At 44.3% G+C, this 21761-nt stretch overlaps 1 protein-coding gene across 1 annotated transcript; it reads right to left on the bottom strand.

Moving 5' to 3' along the window:
* Positions 1-811: 811 nt before the first annotated feature.
* Positions 812-14163, bottom strand: LOC137824861 (uncharacterized). The gene is made up of 2 exons (XM_068630541.1): positions 13250-14163; positions 812-956 (listed from the first exon to the last, which is right to left on the bottom strand). Exons 1-2 carry the CDS (start codon positions 14161-14163, stop codon positions 812-814), a joined length of 1059 nt encoding a protein of 352 aa, XP_068486642.1.
* Positions 14164-21761: the final 7598 nt, after the last annotated feature.

Raw genomic sequence — 21761 nt, 5'->3', positions numbered from 1 at the left:
TAGAACGGGCCCCACAGTGGGCGCCAAATGTTCTGGTCGGCTGAGCAAAGAGGTACTTGTGCATCTTAACGATCCACGTCTCGAAAGCTCCTTCGTCTCCATTCAATCTGACTCTCCTTCCTTCTTCGTGGGCACCTGAAACAGAAGAGCAAAGGGCGCCCTCGCGGTCATTTGCACTCCGACGCTCAAGTCACTATGGCTGGAAACACCGTCGCGCTACCGTCGCGGAACACCTCAAGCTCAATGTTCTTGGCAGCGCGTAACTGAATGTAAGTATTTTCTAATAGAGTTCTCTCTCCCTTTCAAAGCTTGCCAAAAATGCCTAAGTCTCTAGAAAGGTGTGTGTAAGAAGTGAAAAAACGTACCTCACTTAGCCTTTAGCAAAGGCTTATATACCTTTGTTAAGTGTTTCTGCCACGTGTCTTCTTCTGTCCTAAGCATTACTGCAGGTGCGCCTTCACGACACTGTAACCCAAGCTTAGGGGAATTCTAGTGTGCGAGGCTGCCCTCTCGAAGTGCATCTGGCACGGGATGACCACTCAGGCGTCGACTCACACGCCCAAAATCAGAGGGGTCATCCATGCTGAGCGTACTCTGCCCCTTCACGTGTCGTCTATGCCGATCGCCCCTGGAACGAGACTCTGGCGAGTCGTATCGGTCCCAGTGGCTCTCTAACGGTGGGACATATTGCCACTTCCCTACACCTCAGGCACGGGTCCTCGTGATCTGGGCTTCTCTGTACTGATAGCTAATGTGTAGCTTTCAATCCACCTTTTTTCTGTGCCAAGGTCTGAGGCTTCCTCGGTTCCCCTTACTCGTGAGCCTGACGAGGCTCCTCCTTGGTCAACTGAATCTCCTCGTGGGCCCCACCTTTGGGGGTCCCACCTTGACATTGGTCAATGATCGAGGCCAAGACACGGACGGTACAGTTGTTTATACCAGTTAACAAGTATAAACTGAAATTAAAGAGTTTAAGGGATAGAGAGATTGCACACACAGGTTTATACTGGTTCACTCTTAAACCAAGAGCTACATCCAGTCTTCCCAGAAACCACTGGAGAATCCACTAAGTAACCAAACCTAGATTACTTACTACACCACCAAAGAAGTGACCTTGATCCCCTCAGGACACACATTTCCTTTGGCTCAGCACAAACACCACCAAGAATGTAGATCTTGACAACCTCAAGAGCACACAACACTTCTCAGCTTCACACACAGAGTTTACACAAAGTACAGAAGGATTACACTTGTTACAGAATGATCTGAAATCAACACAAATGAAAATCCTATTCCACACTCTCTTGATCAAAGCAATCTCAAAGCAATCTTCAACTCTTGAAAAGCAAAATCAGTGAAAAACTCAAATCTATTTTTCTATGATTAAATCTCAGTTCTTGTTTGTTACATAATCTGAAAAAACTATTTATTGCTTTCAAAGACTGGTCAAAGCATTTAAAACTGGAGTGCATTCAGTTATAAAATTATTTAAAGCTCAGTTAAAGCACAAAACAGTTTTTTGTTATGGTCCCTGTTAGAAAAGATGGCTTTAAACTAGAGGGGGGATGAATGGTTTAAAGGGGTTTTCGCAAACTTTTCAAAGCTAGAATGAATTTATTTCAGAAACCAATTGACTCAACAATTTAGTTAGCCAAAACAGCAAGCAAAAACTGTAATACTAGAAAAAACAATCGGTTGTTTCTTTGAAACAATCGGTGGTTTATACCAGCAAACAACAAACAAACTGAAATTAAAGAGTTAGAGATAGAGAGATTGTACACAGTTGTTTATACTGGTTCACTCCAAACTAGAGCTACATCCAGTCTTCTCAGAAACCCTGAGGATATCCACTAAGCAATCACCACTTGATCACTTACACCACAACCAAGAGAATGACCTTGAAAACCTCAAGAAAATCACTCTCCTTGGCCAACACTAAGATTGTTGATCTTGAACACCTCAAGAACACACAACCAATCTCAGCACAACACACAAACGAATTGTTCAGCAGTTTACAAAGATTACACTTGTTACAGATGAATATCTGAAATCAATACAAGTAGAATCCTATTCCAGCACCTTGATCAATCTCTAAACTCTTAAGCAATCTCAGAACTCTTTGAAAAACTCTTAGTCAAAACTTTGTTTCAAGATTCTTATCTCTTGAAAGCAGTTTTTCTGAATTTATACAAAGATATAGTTTGTTATCAAATCTTAACAAACTCATAATTTCATTTAAAATAGATTGGTCAAAGCATTTAATGACTCGAGCGTATTCAGTTAAAGCATTTAAAGCTCAGTCAAAGAAAACAGTTTTTCTGTTATGGTTACAAACAAAAAATCGGTTGTTTCCTCGAATCAATCGGTTGTTTTGTTACTTAACAGTTTTAACCATTCAAAAACAATTTTCAAACTTTCTCAAAACACCTAAGTGTAAACAATCGGTTGTTTCAACTTAGTTTGAAAAACATTTTACTTTAATAAAGATTGAGATGCTAATTGCTTGAGATTCAATCTAAGGGTGGATTACAACATTAAACTACCCCAGAACAAAGCTTAAACCAGCACAACAACAGCAAGCAGAGCAGAGGCTTCAACATCCTTCAAAGGATTTGGATTCTTCAAAACATTGAACACCACTTGGTTCAATAATCTCCCCCTATTTGATGAAGACAAATCCCTGATGCTTGTGTTGTACCTGATTAAATCGGAAGCAATTCCTGCAATAGAACTTTGAGCAATACATTGAACTTCTGATATTCTGTTAGCATACAGATAAACATTTAAAGCTTAAAACAGTTAATATCATAACCAAAATACATATTACCCCAAATTGTTTTTAACAACTTGAAAAATAGAAACTTAAACAAACTAGAAACACAACATATATCTCCCCCTATTTGTCTTCACAAATAGACAAAGATAAGAGATAAAACAAGATATTGTTTCCATTACATCAGAATAAACCAGCAACAGCAGAAGGAAAGAAATTTTAAAACCAGAAAAGAACAGCCAAAAACAATCGATTGTTTCGATGACCAATCGATTGTTTCGATGACCAATCGGTTGTTTTTCCTTCATTCTTCTTCATCAGCAAACTGAAGATCAAAGATTTGATTCTGGATAGCTTCAATCTGTTCATCCAGAGTCATAAACCTTGGATCCATGTTGTCAAACCTTGTGTTAATCCTCTGGAAGTTACTAACACACAGATCATGAAGGCTCCTTTGATTTTCAGCAAAGCTATCTAGCCTATCCATCATTTGTCTTTCAAAAGATGACATGGTTGACATTCTTTCTCTTTAATATCCATCAGCAGCACTGGGCCCTGCATCTTGAAAATCTCCAGTTGGATCTTCATGTTGAACATCCATATCAGCAGGTTCATCTTGTTCAAGATGAGCAGCACCACTAGATGAGGCACCATGATCACCATCCTCACTTATCCACTTTCCACCTACTTTTGTAAAGCCCATCTTGCTGAGTGATCCACTGTTCAACTCTTGAGTTGACTTGACCATCTCAGAAGTTTCATCTTCAAGATTAACTTCAAAATAGAGTAGAAACTTACATATTAAAACAGCATAGGGATAGTGGTAATCGCCTAACGTCATGGCTTTTTGCATATGTTCTTTGATTATGTGAATCCAATTGATCTTCACTTTCTTGGTGATGCAAAAGATGTAAACCAGATCTTCTTCAGTCAACACAGAGTGATTACTCCCCCTTGGAGTTAGAATCCAAGTTACAATGAGAGCAAGCAACCTCTCATCAAGCTTCAAACCTCCAACCGAGCATGTGCTAACTTGAGATTGATTGTTCTTCAAGCAACTTTTGTAGAACTGGATTTTGTTAAAATCTTCCACCACACCAAGGTTTCCCTTGTTGATTCTCAGACCAGATAACTTAAGCCCAACAACTGCAGCCCAAACCTCATGAGTTATCTCCATTTCCACACCTTTCACATGAGAAACTAGGTTGCTTCCCTCAAACTTCAAGTTGGTGTAGAATACCCTCACCAAATTTGGATAGATGTTCCCTTTTAGCTCTAGAAATTTTATGAGTGATTGGTCTCCTTGACAAGCCTCCTCACTTTGTCAAGCTTTTGACTTTTCAGCCAATCAAAGCACACAACCTTGGGGTTGTTTATCTTCTTGACACTTGTTTCATACCTATACTTCTCAATGAGATCGGTGTCACCAGAAAACCAGCTTTCAAGCCTTCCTCCAGACCTTACAGCTCTGGTTTTGACTCTTTTAGAGGTGGGAGGGGTTGATTCCATGACAGCATAGACGAAAACTCACTTCACAAAATTTTTGCAAGAGATGGTGCAAGAGATGTTGCAATTGGTTGTTCTTGTTGGAAGAAATCTGCACCTGATTTTATAGAAGTAAGAGAATCAAATTGAATTTAATTTCATTCAATGGGTACCTGATTTTCAGAGAGAGGACTTGACTCTGTTCTGCACAGAAAATGTCAGAAAAAGCTGAAAATCACATGGTCTTCACATGTGATCTTTGACTAGTCATTAAAGCTTTTGAATTTCCAAGATTTTGGAATATATTCCTTTATGACTGTTGTAACTTCTTTCTGATCACGATCAGCTTTCAACACAAATCCTTTGACCAAGATTCTCCCTTTGAAATTGATCTGCAACGGATAGAATTTCAAAAAGCAATTAAATTAATTTCTTCACAGTGCTGTCAGACTCAAAACAATCGATTGTTTCGAAGAGACAATCGGTTGTTTTTCTGCAACAGTTAAAAACTTGATTTTGAAATTTTTAACCATAAACAGAAACAGATTAAAGTACATGACATTGATTAAAAGAAAATTAATCATAAGAAAAAAATTTGAAATAGAAATTGAGAACAAATAAAGGAAGGTCTTATCCTTGTGTTGTTTCTTCAATGAGCCAATTGCTTGTTGATCAAGAAAACTTCTTTTCACTGTTTTGATCTTTTGCATAGCATTGATTCAGCTTCAATGACTGCCTTTTTCTTCAACAGCTTGATCAGATGGCTCAGTTCTTCTTTTTCTTTTTATTTTTCCTGCATAAACAAATTCAAGTTGCAAGATTTGGTCCCCTTACAAATTTGGGCCCACTTGGCTTTTCTTTACTGTTAGAAACATCACATCCCTTTGGAATCCATTTCATAAAAGCTTTAGGAACATAATATTTTCTAATTTTACAGAATCTAACAGAGTGGCCTTTCTTCAAGCAATAAAAGCATTGATCCGATCGGTCATCGGTAGTTGATGACGTCAGCAGTAGGGGACCACGTGGACCACTCGCAGAGCGACACGTGGACCAGGTGGCAGAGGGATCAGGAAGGCGATCGCCAAGAGCGGTGATCGGGGGTCAGTAACCAAGTGACCACCGACAGATCAGGCGGCAGAGAGGTCAGGGGACAGATCATCCAGAACGGTGATCGGTGATCAGTAGCCAAGTGGCCACCAACAGACCAGTTCTCAGACTAACGCCTGGGGCAGAACGCGAGAAGCAAATAAGCACTGATCAGTCATCGGGTGCATTGTCATCGGGGTCTCGTGTTACACGCAGTTAAACTGGGACTGAGGTTCCCATTGAGAGCGTTACGCATGGACCTCGCATGAGCACATCTCAGGGAATCATGCACGAGAGTGGCCTGAGGGAACTAGACGTGTCATCATCTGAGAGGGGTGCGGTCCAGACAAAAGTGCACTCCGTACCACTAAGGGTACAGACAGGCGCGGCCAAGCGCAGAGACGCGCAGACATGCACAGACTCTCACGCTCTCACTACTGATTCTGCAGGTACACTGTCTCTGAAAAGCATAACAGGGTTCTGACACATGCCAGAAAAGCATAACAGAATTCTGTTATGCCCAGAAACAGAGAGAGAGACATAAAAGAGGGGAATCAGGGAGAGATGAGGGGACGAGAAAAAAGAGAGCAAGAGTTTTTCACACACACTGCTAGTTTTCTCATCTTTGGTGGTTCTGTGGACTAACTTGATCGTCGGAGTGCAAACGGTCGCTAGAGGCGCCGTCTGTGTGTTTTGCAGGTCACGTTCGGAGATCCAATAGAAGGTTCTGAGGGTGATTGTGCAGGAGACGCAGTCGCGTAGACGGGACAGAGAGCGCTACACAGCGATTCCTCCACATTCGAGTTGCCGGCAGGATCAAGCATGTAACAACCGGTTGTTTTGTTTTAACAATCGGTTATTTTTCTGATTTTCTTAAAAAACTTTTTGAAAACCTATCTTGCTTGTTCTGTGGATTGAAGCCTAAACCAGCCTTTCCAAAAACACAGCTTTGAGATGCCAAGACATTCTCAAAGTTTGATTTCCCTTTTGAAAGCTTGTCCACAGTTTCAACAAGATAGTGAACCTTTTTCTCAAGATTTTCACAATTTGTGCAAATGAGAGTATCACACTTGCAAGAGGCATTTTTGAAATGATTTTCCAGTTTTTCAAAATCACTTTTTGCTTTTCTCAGATCCTCTTCAAGTGATTTAACTTTCTTTTCAAGCCCACTCTTAAGATCTTTCAATCGGTTGTTAGAAAGAACCAATCTATTAGCTTCATCATGTGTTTCTTGAAAAGCTTCAAGCAATTCATTATAGTTTTGTTCATTTAAGGAAGCACATGAACTTACCTCAGTTGAACTGCAAGAATCATCATCATCCTCAGCTACTAAGCATATGTTGGCCTTTTCTTCTTCACTTGATGAAGAACTTGATGATGACACCTCATTTTCATCCCAAGCAATGTAGGCTCTTTTTGTCTTGCCTTTCTTCTCCTTGTAGCTTGTCTTTTTCTCTTTGCTCTTGTTGGGACAATCTGCCTTTATGTGACCTTGCTCACCACAACCAAAACAAGTATAGTTATTTGAATTAAATTCATTGGGTTTCTTGTTTCCATACCTATCCTTGTTGTTGTCTTTGTTGCGGTTTCTCTTTAGAAATTTGCTGAATTTTCTTGACAGCAAACTTAGATTTTCCTCATCACTATCATCACTTGAATCTTGCTTTCCCTTATGTTTGGATGCTTTCAAGGCTATGCTCCTTGTGTGCTTATCTTCACTCTCTTGAACATTGAGTCTATTCATCTCTAGCTCATGTTCCCTAAGCTTTCCAAACAAAGAAGCAACACTTAATGATGTTAGATCTTTAGATTCAGAAATAGCAGTTACCTTTGGTTGACATGCTCTACCAAGACATTTCAAGATCTTGATGTTCAACTCTTCTTTCTCAAACGTCTTGTCTAGGCTCATAAGGTGATTGATGATGTGTGTAAACCTTTTCTGCACCTCAGCTATTGTTTCACCTTTTAGCATTCTAAACATCTCATACTCTTGGATGAGAGCATGCTTTCTAGCTCTTTTCACCTCATTTGTTCCTTCATGACTAACTTCCAAAGTATCCCACATTTCTTTTGATGATTTGCATTGTGAGACCCTGAAAAACTCATCAGAATTTAAAGCAGAGATTATAATATTTTGGGCAATGCAATCGAACTTGGCCTTTTTACTTTCTACATCAGTCCATTGAGACCATGGCTTCTCAATGACAGAACCATTTTTTCAAACTTTGGGATAAAAGGACCATTTTCAATTGCATCCCAAATTCCTTTGTCAAGAGATTCCATAAATATTTTCATTCTAACTTTCCAAAACTGGTAATTCAAACCACAAAACAAGGGTGCTCTGTTTATTGAGGCACCTTCCCCAAACTGTAGTCTATCAGCCATTTTAAAAAGATTTTAGGATGAACTTGAATGACTTTCAAGAACCAAGCTCTTGATGCCAATTGTTAGAAAAGATGGCTTTAAACTAGAGGGGGAGGGGGGTGAATGGTTTAAAGGGGTTTTCGCAAACTTTTCAAAGCTAGAATGAATTTATTTCAGAAACCAATTGACTCAGCAATTCAGTTAGCCAAAACAGCAAGCAACAACTGTAATACTAGAAAAAACAATCGGTTGTTTCTTCGAAACAATCAGTTGTTTAGAGATAGAGAGATAGAGAGATTGTACACAGTTGTTTATACTGGTTCACTCCAAACTAGAGCTACATCCAGTCTTCTCAGAAACCCTGAGGATATCCACTAAGCAATCACCACTTGATCACTTACACCACAACCAAGAGAATGACCTTGAAAACCTCAAGAAACACACTCTCGTTGGCCAACACTAAGATTGTTGATCTTGAACACCTCAAGAACACACAGCCAATCTCAGCAAAACACACAAACGAATTGTTCAGCAGTTTACAAAGATTACACTTGTTACAGATGAATATCTGAAATCAATACAAGTAGAATCCTATTCCAGCACCTTGATCAATCTCTAAACTCTAAAGCAATCTCAGAACTCTTTGAAAAACTCTTAGTCAAAATTTTGTTTCAAGATTCTTATCTCTTAAAAACAGTTTTTCTGAATTTATACAAAGATATAGTTTGTTATCAAATCTTAACAAACTCTTAATTGCATTTAAAATAGATTGGTCAAAGCATTTAAAGACTGGAGCGTATTCAGTTAAAGCATTTAAAGCTCAGTCAAAGAAAACAGTTTTTCTGTTATGGTTACAAAACAAACAATCGGTTGTTTCCTCGAATCAATCGATTGTTTTGTTACTTAACAGTTTTAACCATTCAAAAACAATTTTTAAACTTTCTCAAAACACCTAAGTGTAAACAATCGGTTGTTTCAACTTAGTTTGAAAAACATTTTACTTTGATAAAGATTGAGATGTTAATTGCTTGAGATTCAATCTAAAGGTGGATTACAACATTAAACTACCCAGAACAAAGCTTAAACCAGCACAGCAACAGCAAGCAGAGCAGAGGCTTCAACATCCTTCAAAGGATTTGGATTCTTCAAAACATTGAACACCACTTGGTTTAACAGTCCCAAAACAAACAATTGGTTGAATGCTCGAATCAATCGGTTGTTTTGGTTTGACAGCAAGTCAACCACCAAAAACAGTTTTCAACCTTTCTCAAAACACCTAAGTATAAAGCAATCAGTTGTTTCGACAAAACAACAAGTTGTTTTTCACTTAGTTTGAAAAACACTTTCAATTAAAAAGGTTTGAGAATACTTAACGTTGGATTCAATCATGATCCTGTCGGTTGACCTAGCGTAAGAGCGTTGCCTCGTCACGAACCTCCTCACCAGCTTGACTCCACGTGGTTCTCAATTTTGCACCACAAAAAACCTCTCTGAGAACCTGAAAACACAAGGTGGCACCTCTGCGGCCGGTGGCGCTCTGACACTCAAGTCAGTAACAAGAACACCCAAAACTCAGAGAATATGCTTTGTAGAACCGTACTAAAGGCACATAACCCTAGCAAAATGAGTCGTAATGAAAACGTACCTCTGCAAATTCTGTTACGTTTACCTTTATAGCTAGGTTTCTTCTCTCTCCAGGCCGTTATGCTTTTGGACGCGTGGCTCGCATCCAGCCTTGCACATGTCGTCATCTGGGCTGAGATAGCAGGTAGCGCCCAGCCCTACACGTGTCATCATCTGAGCTAGGATAGCTTGAGCGTCATTTCTCTATTGCATCCAACCTTACACGTGTCATCTTATGGGTTGGAATAACAGGTAGCATTCAACCCTACACATGTCGTCATCTAGGTTGAGGCAACTTGGGCGTCATTTCAGTGTAGTAACCAGTCGCGCGGCTAAGTCCTCTACTAAAGGAGTAAGCTAGCACGCGACATGCTCTAGAACACCACCCGACAAGGCCAGTATCGGGTGTTCCACGGAAGCAAACACCTGTTGTGTCCCGATGTCCTCGCACAGCTTCTTCAATAGGTGGCTTGCGTACTGAGTCCCGTTGTCTGATACTAGACGCTTGGGCACACCAAAACGACACACAATGTTCTTCCACACGAAACTCTGGATTTTGTGTGCGGTGATCTGGCTATTGGTTCTGCCTTGATCCATTTTGTGAAGTATTCGATCGCCACAACCAAATACTTCATTTTCCTGATCGCTAACGAGAAGGGCCCTAGAATGTCGATTCCCCACGTGTGGAACGGCCAGGGGCTGTAGATTGACCTTAACTCTTCTGGGGGTGCCTTGTGCCAGTCGGCGTACTGCTGGCATTGCTTGCAGCGCTGGGCGTATCTCTTGCAATCTTCCCTCATTTGTGGGCCAGTAATAACCTGCACGGACAGTTCTTGTCGCCAGAGATCGACCTCCAATGTGGCTCCCACAAATCCCTTCATGGAGCTCAGCCATAATTCTCGTGCACTTCTCTCCGTGTACACATACAAGGAGAGGGTGTGTAAATCCGAACCTGTAGAGCTCACCATCAATGAGGGTAAACTTGCTGGAGCTTTTCTTCATCATTCTGGCTTCTGTTGAATCCATCAGGAGCACGCCATCTGCCAAGTAGCGCTGGTATGGCGTTATCCACGTATCAGGCTCGTGGATAGCGCAAACTTGCGTCGTTCTCACCTCTTCTGCTGTGCGCACTCTGACCCTCGGCGTCCTCAAAGTTTCCTGCGTTAGGGATCTATGGCTCCTCGCCGTTCTTTCCGTCGACCTGCAAACATGAAGAACTCGGTGGTCTGCCATGAATGCTCGAGGAGTCTTCAAAGTTTCTTGAATGACGGTCCTCTGTCTGCCCCCTTGCCCGAACTGGCAAGCTTGGCTAGCAAGTCAGCTCGGGCATTCTTCTCTCTTGGCACGTGTACCACTTCAAACAAAGCGAAAGATCTCCTTAGCTCTTGCACGTACTCTAGGTAGGCTGCCATCTGCGGCTTGGAACTCACTAGTTACTTGTCCAGTGACCAACAGCGAATCGCTCTTGGCCATCAGCACCTTCGCCCCCATTTCCTTTGCCAACAAGATTCCGGCGATCAAAGCGTCATACTCTGCTTGATTGTTGCTTGCTTTGAAAGCAAACCTCAATGATTGCTCTATCAACACGCCGTTGGGTCCCTCCAAAATGACCCCAGCCCCGCTGCCCAGCTGGTGAGACGACCCATCCACCGAGAGTACCCAACGAAAGTCATCCTTGGCGTTTTGAGCTGTTTTGGAAGACAGCTCGACCACGAAATCAGCGAAGATTTGCCCCTTGATCGATCCCCGGGGCTCGTACTTGATGTCGAATTCCGACAGTTCCACCGCCCACTTCACCATTCTTCCAGCTACATCCGATTTCTTCAAAACCTTCTGGATGGGCAAGTCAATTATTACCAACACCGTAAAGCTCTGGAAGTAATGGCCCAGCCTCCTCGCCGAAAATACAACCACTAACGCCGCCTTTTCTAAGGCCTGATACCTCACTTCTGGGCCTTAAAGCACCTTGCTAACAAAATAGATGGGTTTTTGGACCTGATCTTGATCCTGGACGAGCACTCCGCTTATTGCCCTCTCAGTTATGGAAAAATACAGCCTGAGTGGCGTTGCTGCTTGGGGTTTGCATAGAACTGGCGGGCTCGCCAAATATTCTTTGAGCTTTATGAAGGCCTCCTCACACTTCTTCGTCCAGACAAACCTGTTGTTCCTCTTCAAGCACTGGAAGTATGGGTGGCCCTTCTCCCCACTGACCGATACAAATCGAGACAGGGCGGCCATTCGCCCCGTGAGCTGCTGCACCTCCTTCACAGTGGCGGGGCTCCTCATCGCCAAAATGGCGGCACACTTCTCGGGGTTAGCCTCGATTCCCCTCTCAGACAGGAGAAATCCCAGAAATTTCCCTGCTTCCACACCAAAGACACACTTCTCTGGATTTAGTTTCAGCTTGTACCTGGCGATGGTGACGAACAACTCTTCTAAATCGGCGACATGCTTGCTTTTCTCCAGGGACGTCACGACCATGTCGTCAACATATGCCTGCACATTCCTCCCGAGCATAGGTGCAAGCACCTTGTCCATCAGCTTTTGGTATGTGGCTCCCGCATTCTTCAGCCCGAAGAGCATCACCTTGTAGCAGTAGCATGACCTTTCCGTCATGAAGGAAGTCTTCTCTTCATCCATGGGGTGCATTTTGATTTGGTTGTACCCTGAGAAGGTTTCCAGAAAACTGAGTAGCTTGCACCCTGATGCACTGTCTACCAGGGCGTCTATACTCGGCAAAGGATAAGAATCCTTTGGATAGGCCTTATTCAGGTCTGTGAAATCAACACACATTCGCCATTTTCCGCTACTCTTCTTGACCATAACGACATTGGCGAGCCATTCTGGGTATTGGATCTCCCTGATGTGGCCTGCTGCAAGGAGTTCTTGCGTTTCTTCCTTGATCGCCTGCCTTTTTTCCTCGTTGAACTTTCTCTTTCTTTGGTGGATGGGCCTGACTTGGGAATCCATTGCTAAGCGAAGGCACAAGAAATCGGGGTCGATCCCCGGCATGTCCGAAGCAGACCACGCAAATGATCCAGGTGTCTACTTATTACCTGGGCGATTTGATCTTGCGTCTCGCTGTCTAAGGTTCTCCCCAGCTTAAACATCTTGCCGTTGATCTCCTTCTCGAGCCATTCTTCCACTGGCTGAGGCTTCTTTTGGCTGGCGATCAATGCCCTCGCGATACCTGTTTCCCTGGCGGTCTCCGAGCAGCTTCTTTCTCCCTCCAACCGAGCGACGCTCTCGTTCCTCGCCTCTATATCCTCCATAGGCACATCGCCCTCGGCGGCCACCTCCAACACCGTATCTAAAACTCGCCGGGTTTCCTGCGCAGGCTCCGCGCCAAAGGGAGGCGTTGTGGTTACGTGGCACACAGACCTCTTGTTCTTGAGGCTGTTTTCGTAACACTTCTTCGCCTCCTTTTGGTCAGAGCAAATGGTGAGGATCAAACCCTCCATAGACGGTAGTTTGACCTTCATGTGCCTTGTCGAAGGCACAACTCCCGTTCTGTTGAGCGTTCGCCTTCCCAACAGTATATTGTATGCCGACGGAGCGTTTACAACAAGATACCTGATCTTATCTATTTGTGAGGCCAAACCATCTGTGAAGGTCGTCCTCAAGTCAATATGCCCCCTTACCTCCACTTGATCGCCGACGAAACCGTACAGGCAGCCCCCATATGGCCTCAGCTGATCGGGGGACAGTTGTAATTTTTCAAAAGTCGGCCAAAACATTACATCTGCCGAGCTCCCTTGGTCGATCAGCACCCGGTGGACAGTCCTTCCCGCCGTGACAAGTGAGATCACAATAGGGTCGTTGTCATGAGGTACAACGTCCCTAAGGTCTCCTTTGGTGAATGTGATGTCCACGTCGGGTGAGTGGTCCTCAAAAACTTCCACTGACATCACCGACCTCGCGTACTTCTTGCGCTGAGATGCAGTGCACCCTCCACCTGAGAATCCACCAGCTATGGTGTGGATCTCGCCGTGGACGGGCACCTCGTGTTGCTGTCCTTCGTTGCCCGCTGGTTGGGAACCTGCTGATTGGCCCGCTTGCTTTTCCAGCAAGTAATCTTTCAGGAATCCGCACTTGACCAACTCGGCGAGTTGGTAACCCAAAGCCAAACACGAGTTGATGTTGTGGCCAAAGCTCTTGTGGAACTCACACCACGTGTCTGGTTTTGGACCCAAAACCTTCTCTGTCATCTTCTCAGGCACTTTGAGCCTGGCAGCGATATTCGGGATGGCGATCAGATCAGCCAACCCCATCACGAACTCATACCTTGGCGGGCGATTAGTCTCTCTGGGCCGCCCCAGCCCCTTCCCCTTACTCTTCTTAGGGTCATAAGGATGACGCATCCTCTGGTCCCTCTTTCCCGCCGATGCCTCCATTACTCTTTGCGGCTGGACCCTCTTCTGGGCGCGCGGCTTAGCTAGGGCCACGTTTCCCTTTTTCTCGGAGACTTCGCTTTCAGCACCGATGTGAGCCACAGCACGTCGCCGGATTTCAGCGAACGTGGCGGGGTGACTCCTGATAAGTGACTCGCTAAAGGGCCCAGGTAACACACCCTTTTTGAAGGCGTGCACAAACATTTCTTCGTCTTTACCTGGCAAGCGGACTATCTGAGCTCCGAATCTGTTCAGGAAATCCTTCAAGGACTCCCCTTGGTACTGCCTTACGTCAAACAGGTCGTAAGACACCAATGGTGGTGCCTTGTTCACTATATATTGTTCAAGAAACATCTTGGAAAACTGTTGAAACGTGGTAATGTGGCCAGTAGGTATACTGACGAACCAGTCTAACGCTGTTCCACTAAGAGTGCTCATGAACATCTTACAGTAGACCGCGTCCGACCCCCCGAGAGCATCATCTGGGTATGAAACACCGTGAGATGGGCCTCAGGGTCCTCCACAGTATTAGTCGGGACCACCGAGTCCATGATTTCCTGAGAAAATGGCATGGGAAAACTGCGCGGTGGGGATGGGGGTGCAGATCTGTCCCCGACCGCACGCTCCTCCCGCTCTTGAAGGGCTTTACGCAACTCCTCGTTAACCCTGTTGAGCTCCTCATTTCTAGCTTGCGAGGCCACCAGCGCCTCGTGCATTCTTTCTTGCTCAGAACGTGATGCAGCCACGTTCTCCTGCAGCATCCTCATCATATCCATCACCTGCATCATGGACACAGCATCCTCATCTATCGACGGCGCGACTGAACTAGATCGCGTTGTCCTCATCCTTTCTCAGCAGATTCAGCAGCTCAAAGAAACTCCAAACAAATGGTGAAAACTGCAGAAATCGACTGCGACAGCGAGCAGTCGAACAGAAAGCACCAAAAACTCAACAAACACGAACTATGGTTGGGAATCACCTTTTATATGGCCCCACGGTGGGCGCCAGATGATCCTGCTGGTTGACCTAGCGTAAGAGAGTTGCCTCGTCACGAACCTCCTCACCAGCTTGACTCCACGTGGCTCTCAAGTTCGCAGCACAGAAAACCTCACTGGGAACCTGAAAACACAAGGTGGCGCCTGTGCGGCCGGTGGCGCCCCGACGCTCAAGTCAGTAACAAGAACACCCAAAACTCAGAGAAAATATGCTCTGTAGAACCGTACTAAAGGCACACAACCCTAGCAAAATGAGCCGTAATGAAAACGTACCTCTGCAAATTTTGTTAAGTTTACCTTTATAGCTAGGTTTCTTCTCTCTCCAGGCCGTTATGCTTTTAGACGCGTGGCTCGCATCCAGCCTTGCACGTGTCATCATTTGGGCTGAGATAGCAGGTAGCGCCCAGCCCTACACGTGTCATGATCTGAGCTAGGATAGCTTGAGCGTCATTTCTCTATTGCATCTAACCTTACACGTGTCATCATCTGGGTTGGAATAACAGGTAGCATTCAACCCTACATGTGTCGTCATCTAGGTTGAGGCAACTTGAACGTCATTTCTGTGTAGTAACCAGTCGCACGGCTAAGTCCTCTACTCAAGGAGTAAGCTAGCACGCGACATGCTTTAGAACACCACCCGACAAGGCCAGTATCGGGTGCAGCAAAGTGCACCATCTTTGTCATATCGCTTGTCGCTAATGGCACCCTCCTTATCGCCGCGCCATGCATGTTTTGGCTGAGGAAACCTTGCCATCAACGAATGTCCACTCTGGGAATCCCGTCGCTGATAGGCAAGATGTTCCCTTCAACCCACACGCCCTTCACGCCCTATGCTGGCACAGCAATCACCTTACTGAAATTATACGCTTGAACTTACTCTTCTGAGCCTTCAGTAGCTTCAACTGAGTTTACTGGGAAATCCGGCGATGTGCTCCTCACGGCGGCGTCAGACCACCTGATCTCCCATTGCCAAACACGTCGATGACAGATAAACCCGACGACAACCGACCATATTCACTACAGAACGCCAGTTCTATGAACCGACGACTATGCTCACCTCTGAACCATCCATCTTTCTCTTGCCCACGTGTTCCGCTGAGCACGCCCCACGTAGTCACGTGCTAGACACGTCATCACACCCGATGACCTGGTCGGTACAAATCAATAGTGGATTTACATAGATAATCTACCGCAGATCCTATTCTAAAACACCTGAGCAACAACAAGCACATCCAGCCTTCCATCAAACTCAAACGAGTTGGATTCTGCAAAGCTTGAACACACTTGATTCAACAATCTCCCCCTATTTGATGAAGACAAATCCCTGGTTGATTGTGTTGGATTTTGATCCTGCCGGTTGACCAGAACGCAAGAGTCTTGCCACGTCAAAGGTATCTTCCTCTGGATTGGCTTTGCACCACGCTAGCTTCCGTCCATCACACCTCGATTCTCCTCAAGAACCTAAAAAAGACAGAGTGGCGCCAGTGCGGCCGATCGCGCTCCGACGCTCAAGTCAGTGACGGAATCACCAAAACTCTAAGAGAGAAAGCTAAAAACTCAAGGAACCGTGCAAAAACTCTCTCAGTGTACTCAAGTATTCTTAAAGCGTAAAGAATTGTTCTAAACGCGCATACCTCAGAATCTGTTAAGAGTTCCTTATATACCTGTGCGTTTTCTCTCTCCTGACGGTTACACCACTGGACACGTGGCTCGCATCCAGCTGTACACGTGTCACCATCTGGAACGTCTTATGCTTGAGCGCCATTTCTACTCTTCAGGCTGTTCGACTAAGTTACTCAGGTGAGGAGAAACTCGGTGCATAGCTGCCTTGGAGCGCGATCTCTTCTAATGGCGAGCACGGGGTGTCACCATGCACACCTTCTCTGTGGTCTCGCCTGCCGCTATCACGATCTGCATTACTTGCTCATCGTGCATGTTCTGGTAAACTGTTCCCTGGCCTCAACCTCTGGCTAGGGAATGATCATCTGATAACTTCATCCTTCGTACTCGTGCCCCTTGAAGGCCTTAAACAAGCTTTCCTGATCTTTCGGCGATGTCCCCCTCTCGGTGATCTCTGACCATTTGGTCGCCTAAGCTCACATACGGCGACTACTACACAAGCCTGGTGACCGCCGGTTTAGATACGCTAGAGATCGGAGCACGCCAACTTAACGATTGGCGACTACACAGACTTCCCGATGTCCTTCCCTTCTGTCAGCCAGGTGTTCCGTTCAACACGCCTATATTATCGCTCGCTGCCACGTCATCACTCTCGACTACCTGGTCAGTACAAATTTGATTGAATCTGAAGCAGTTACTGTAAAAACAGCATATATACAATCAATGTTTCCTACAACAGCAGGTTAAATTTTCACATGTTGAAAACAATATTCCAGACAAACAATAAGTTGTTTACACGAAACAATCGGTTGTTTCTATCAGCAGAAGCAGAAACAATTATGATATCAGAGATTTCAACAGTTTTAAACAATTCCAGAGAAAGATACACAAGAACCAATCAATTTTCCCTTATTTGTCTTCACAAATAGACTATAACAGGTATTAAAACAGATTTAGGAAATATTTTGAAGGTCAAGGATACCTAACTCTTTTCGCAAAAAGAAGAACCTCTCTTTTGGTAGTGGTTTTGTGAAGATATCAGCTAGTTGTAGCTTTGTCTCAATAAACTTCACTTCACAGTCCCCATTGCTCACGTGATCCCTGATGAAATGATGGCGTATCTCAATATGCTTAGTTCTTAGGTGCTGAATTTGATTTTTGGTAAGATTGATAGAACTTGTATTGTCACACATCAAAGGGACCTTGTTGATTTGCAATCCAAAGTTTGCAAGTTGCTGTTTGAGCCATAGGATTTGTGCACAACAGCTTCCAGCAACTATGTATTCAGCCTCAATAGTAGAGAGAGCCACACAAGCTTGCTTCTTGCTATGCCATGAGATGAGGCTTGAACCAAGAAGGTGGCAAGTGCCACTTGTGCTTTTCCTATCTAACTTGCATCCTGCAAAATCAGAATCTGAATAGCCAATTAAATGAATGGGAGAGTGAGAAGGATACCATAACCCAACAGTTGATGTTCCTTTGAGATATTTCAAAATTCTCTTTGCAGCTTTGAAGTGGGATTCCGTTGGATTTGCTTGATATCTTGCACAAAGACATACCGCAAACATAATGTCCGGTCTACTTGTTGTTAGATAGAGCAAAGAGCCAATCAAACCTCTGTATTTTGTTTGATCTACTCCTTTTCCAACAGCATCTGCATCCATGTAGCAGCTTGATGGCATATGTGTACTTGCTTCCTTGCAACTCTCCATTTCAAATTTCTTGAGAATCTCTTTACAATACTTTGAATGGCATAGAAAGATTCCATCCTTTGTTTTCTTAACCAGCAATCCAAGAAATAAAGACAGTTCTCCCATCATAGACATTTCAAACTCACCTTTCATAGCAGCCACAAATTCTTCACACAAAATATCTTGTGTAGCACCAAAGATGATGTCATCAACATAGATTTGCACAAGCACTAGTGCAGAAATGTAAAACAAATGCGGCTATTTTAAATTTACAAATGCGGTCATAGAACTGCATTTGATCAGCACGCATTCGTAAATCTGGCATTTACAAATGCGGTCATAGGACCACATTCATAAATCACATTTACAAATGCGGTTATTTTAAGTAACCGCATTTGTATATTATTCTTGATCCTGCCTGTTGACTGGGACGCAAGAACCTTGCCTCGTCAAACCTGGATCGACTTCTGCGCAGTGTTAGCCTCCGTCCTTCACCGTGATTCACCTCAAGAACCTGCAAAAGACAGAACGGCGCCGCTGCGGCCGATCACGCTCCGACGCCCAAGTCAGCGACTGAACCACCAAATACTAAGAGAAAACTCAAGAACTCTAAAGGACCGTGCAAAATTCTCTCTCAGCATACTCAAGACTCGCAAGCGTAAAGAAGTAATCTAAACGTGCGTACCTCAGAAGTTCGTTAGAATCTCTTATATACCTGCGCACTTTCTCTCTCCAGACAGTTACACATCTGGACACGTGGCTCGCATCCAGATGTACACGTGTCACCATCTAGAGCATCCTTGACTTGGGCGCCACTTCTTACTCTTCAGGCTTTTGGCTAAGTTACTTATGCATGACACAACTCAGTGCATAGCTGCCTTGGAGCGTGATCTCTTCTGAGTGGCGAGTTCGGGTGCCTTCGTACACACCTTCCCTGTGGTCTCGCCGACCGCCTTCATGATCTACTTTACTTGCTTCACCGTGTATGTTCAGGTAAGCTGTCTCCCGACCTCATCCTCTGGCTAGCTAGGAAATGACTATCTAACTTCATCTTCAGCGATGTCCTCCTTTCGGCGATCTCTGATCATTTGGTCGCCTGGGTTTGCATCCGGCGACATCATCGTAAACCTAGTGACCGCCGGTTTAGGTATGCTAGAGACCGGGGCACGCCAACTTAATAACTGGCGACCACACGAGCCCCCCGACTTCCTTCCCTTCTGCCAGCCATGGGCCCTGCTCAACACGCTTACATAATAGCTCGCTGCCACGTCATCACTTCCGACTACCAGGACGGTACAATTCTGAATGAGGGATGTGGGTTTGGGGATTAGGATTTATGAATGCGGTCTTGGTAAAAACCGCATTCATAAATCACTATTTACAAATGCGGTCATTTACCAAGACCGTATTTGTAAATAGAGTTTTTTTTTTTAAAGTTCAGTTTGTTTTGTGCAGAAACCATATATTTGAATAACCTGCATAATGATTGATCCTGCCTGTTGACCAAAACGCTGGAGCTTTGCCTCGTCAAACTTGGATCGACGTATGCGCCGTGTCAGCCTCCGTCCTTCACCGCGATCCACCTCAAGAACCTGCAAAAGACGAAACGGCGTCGCTGCGGCCGATCGCGCTCCAACGCCCAAGTCAGCGACTCAACCACCAATTACTCAAGAGTAAAACTCAAGAACTCTAAGGAACCGTAACCAGTTCTCTCTCAGTGTACTCTCGTTCTCGCAGTTGTAAAGAAGTAATCTAAACACGTGCGTACCTCAGAAATTCGTTGGAAACTCTTATATACCTGGATACTTTCTCTCTCCTGGCAGTTACACATCTGGACACGTGGCTCGCATCCAGCTGTACACGTGCCTTCATCTGGAGCATCCTCGACTTGGGCGCTACTTCTGACTCTTCTTTGGCTAAGTTACTTATGCATGATACTACTCAGTGCATAGTTGCCTTGGAGCGTGATCTCTTCTGGATGGCGAGTTCGGGTGCCTTCGTACACACCTTCCCTGTGGTCTCGTCGGCCGCCTTCATGATCTGCCCTACCTGCTTCACCGTGTATGTTCAAGTATGCTATCTCCCGAGCTCGTTCTCTGGCCAGCTGGGAAATGACCATCTGCCTTCATCTTCGGCGATGTCCTTGTTTCGGCGATCTCTAACTACGAGGTCACCTGGGTTCGCATCTGGCGACTTCATCTTCAACCCGGTGACCGCCGGTTCTGGTGTGCCGGAGATCGGAGCACGCCAACTTAATAACTGGCGACTACACGAGCCCCCCGACTTCCTTCCCTTCTGCCAGCCAGGCGTCCCATCAACACGCCTATACAATAGCTTGATGCCACGTCATCACTTCCGACTACCAGGGTGGTACAATGATCAAACCCAGCCAGACAAATACAGAAATATAGTAATCAATTGAAATCATCAAAATGTACATTTACAAGTGATCAAATTACATATAATAAAACCACTATTGTTTACCTATGCTAGAGTTATAAAAATTAATGAAATGTGTGGACCAAGAATCTCTAACATATGAAATGCCTTCCTCATTCATTGGTGTTTCTTCTGTGAATAACTGCATTGCAAAGTTGACATAAATTAGTATTTAGATATATATATATATATGTTCAAGAATTATGAAAATTATTTAACATATATAGTACCTCTTTCCAACCAGTTTTAACACCTAGTCTTATAATGGTAATTATCCATTGCATAATGTAATAGCCACACTCATAGCTTCCTGGTTGTTTATTACACTATAATTCAATAAAAAGTAATATGTCAGTATATTGATAAACAATGATAATAGAGAAAGAAAAAAAATTACAAACCTTTACTCTTATGTAGTTCAAATTATTTGAATTGGATCGACCTTTTAGGATGTTATATCCACGCCATGAACTGGTTAATACAAAAAACCTCGTTAGTAGATGGTTAATTAGTAACATATTTAAAGTTAAGTTTATACTATACTTACGTATCAATGATATCCTTAAATTTTGTGGGAATCTTCTTGTGTCGGGAACAGAACCACACAGCAGTCTTATCAACCATTGATAAGACAAGTAACTGCCAATGATGCTTATATGATCAATGAAAAGAGTTAGTAAATATTTAAAACATGAAATAATAATTGATCCGATCGGTCATCGGTAGTCGATGACGTCAGCAGCAGAGAACCACGTGGACCACTCGCAGGGTGACACGTGGACCAGGTGGCAGAGAGGTCAGGGAGACGATCGCCAAGAGCGGTGATCGGTGGTTAGTAACCAAGTGACCACCGACGGATCAGGCGACAGAGAGGTCGGGGGACAGATCATCCAGAATGATGATCGGTGGTCAGTAGCCAAGTGGCCACCAACAGACCAGTTCTCAGACTAACGCCTGAAGGCAGAACGCGAGAAGCAAATAAACACTGATCAGTCATCGGGTCTATTGTCATCGGGGTCTCGTGTTACACGCAGTTAAACTGGGACTGAGGTTCCCAGCGAGAGCGTTACGCATGGATCTCGCATGAGCACACCTCAGGGAATCATGCACGAGAGTGGCCTGAGGGAACTAGTAAACCAGTCAGTGATCGGTGATTCCCTCAACCCATTACGTGCGTGACATCGTGAAGGGTAAGCTGTATACGCAGAGAGCAACGTCTGGTGAGTGTGCCTAGACCAGCCACACCCGACGTTCTCCTAAGAGTATGCGACTTACCCAGATGAGAGAAATA

Source organism: Phaseolus vulgaris, chromosome 8, assembly GCF_000499845.2.
Source record: "Phaseolus vulgaris cultivar G19833 chromosome 8, P. vulgaris v2.0, whole genome shotgun sequence".
Taxonomy (NCBI): Eukaryota; Viridiplantae; Streptophyta; class Magnoliopsida; order Fabales; family Fabaceae; genus Phaseolus; species Phaseolus vulgaris.
Note: the sequence above shows the minus strand (reverse complement) of the source record. Positions and strands in the feature narration are given on the sequence as shown.

Excerpts from the sequence above, each read along its gene's own strand:
- LOC137824861 (XM_068630541.1), bottom strand. The coding sequence starts at position 14,163 with ATGAGCACTCTTAGTGGAACAGCGTTAGACTGGTTCGTCAGTATACCT. Across the intron at positions 957-13,249 it reads CAGCGCAAGAAGTACGCGAG|TTTATACTTGTTAACTGGTA; the intron begins GTCGGTGATGTC and ends CTTTAATTTCAG.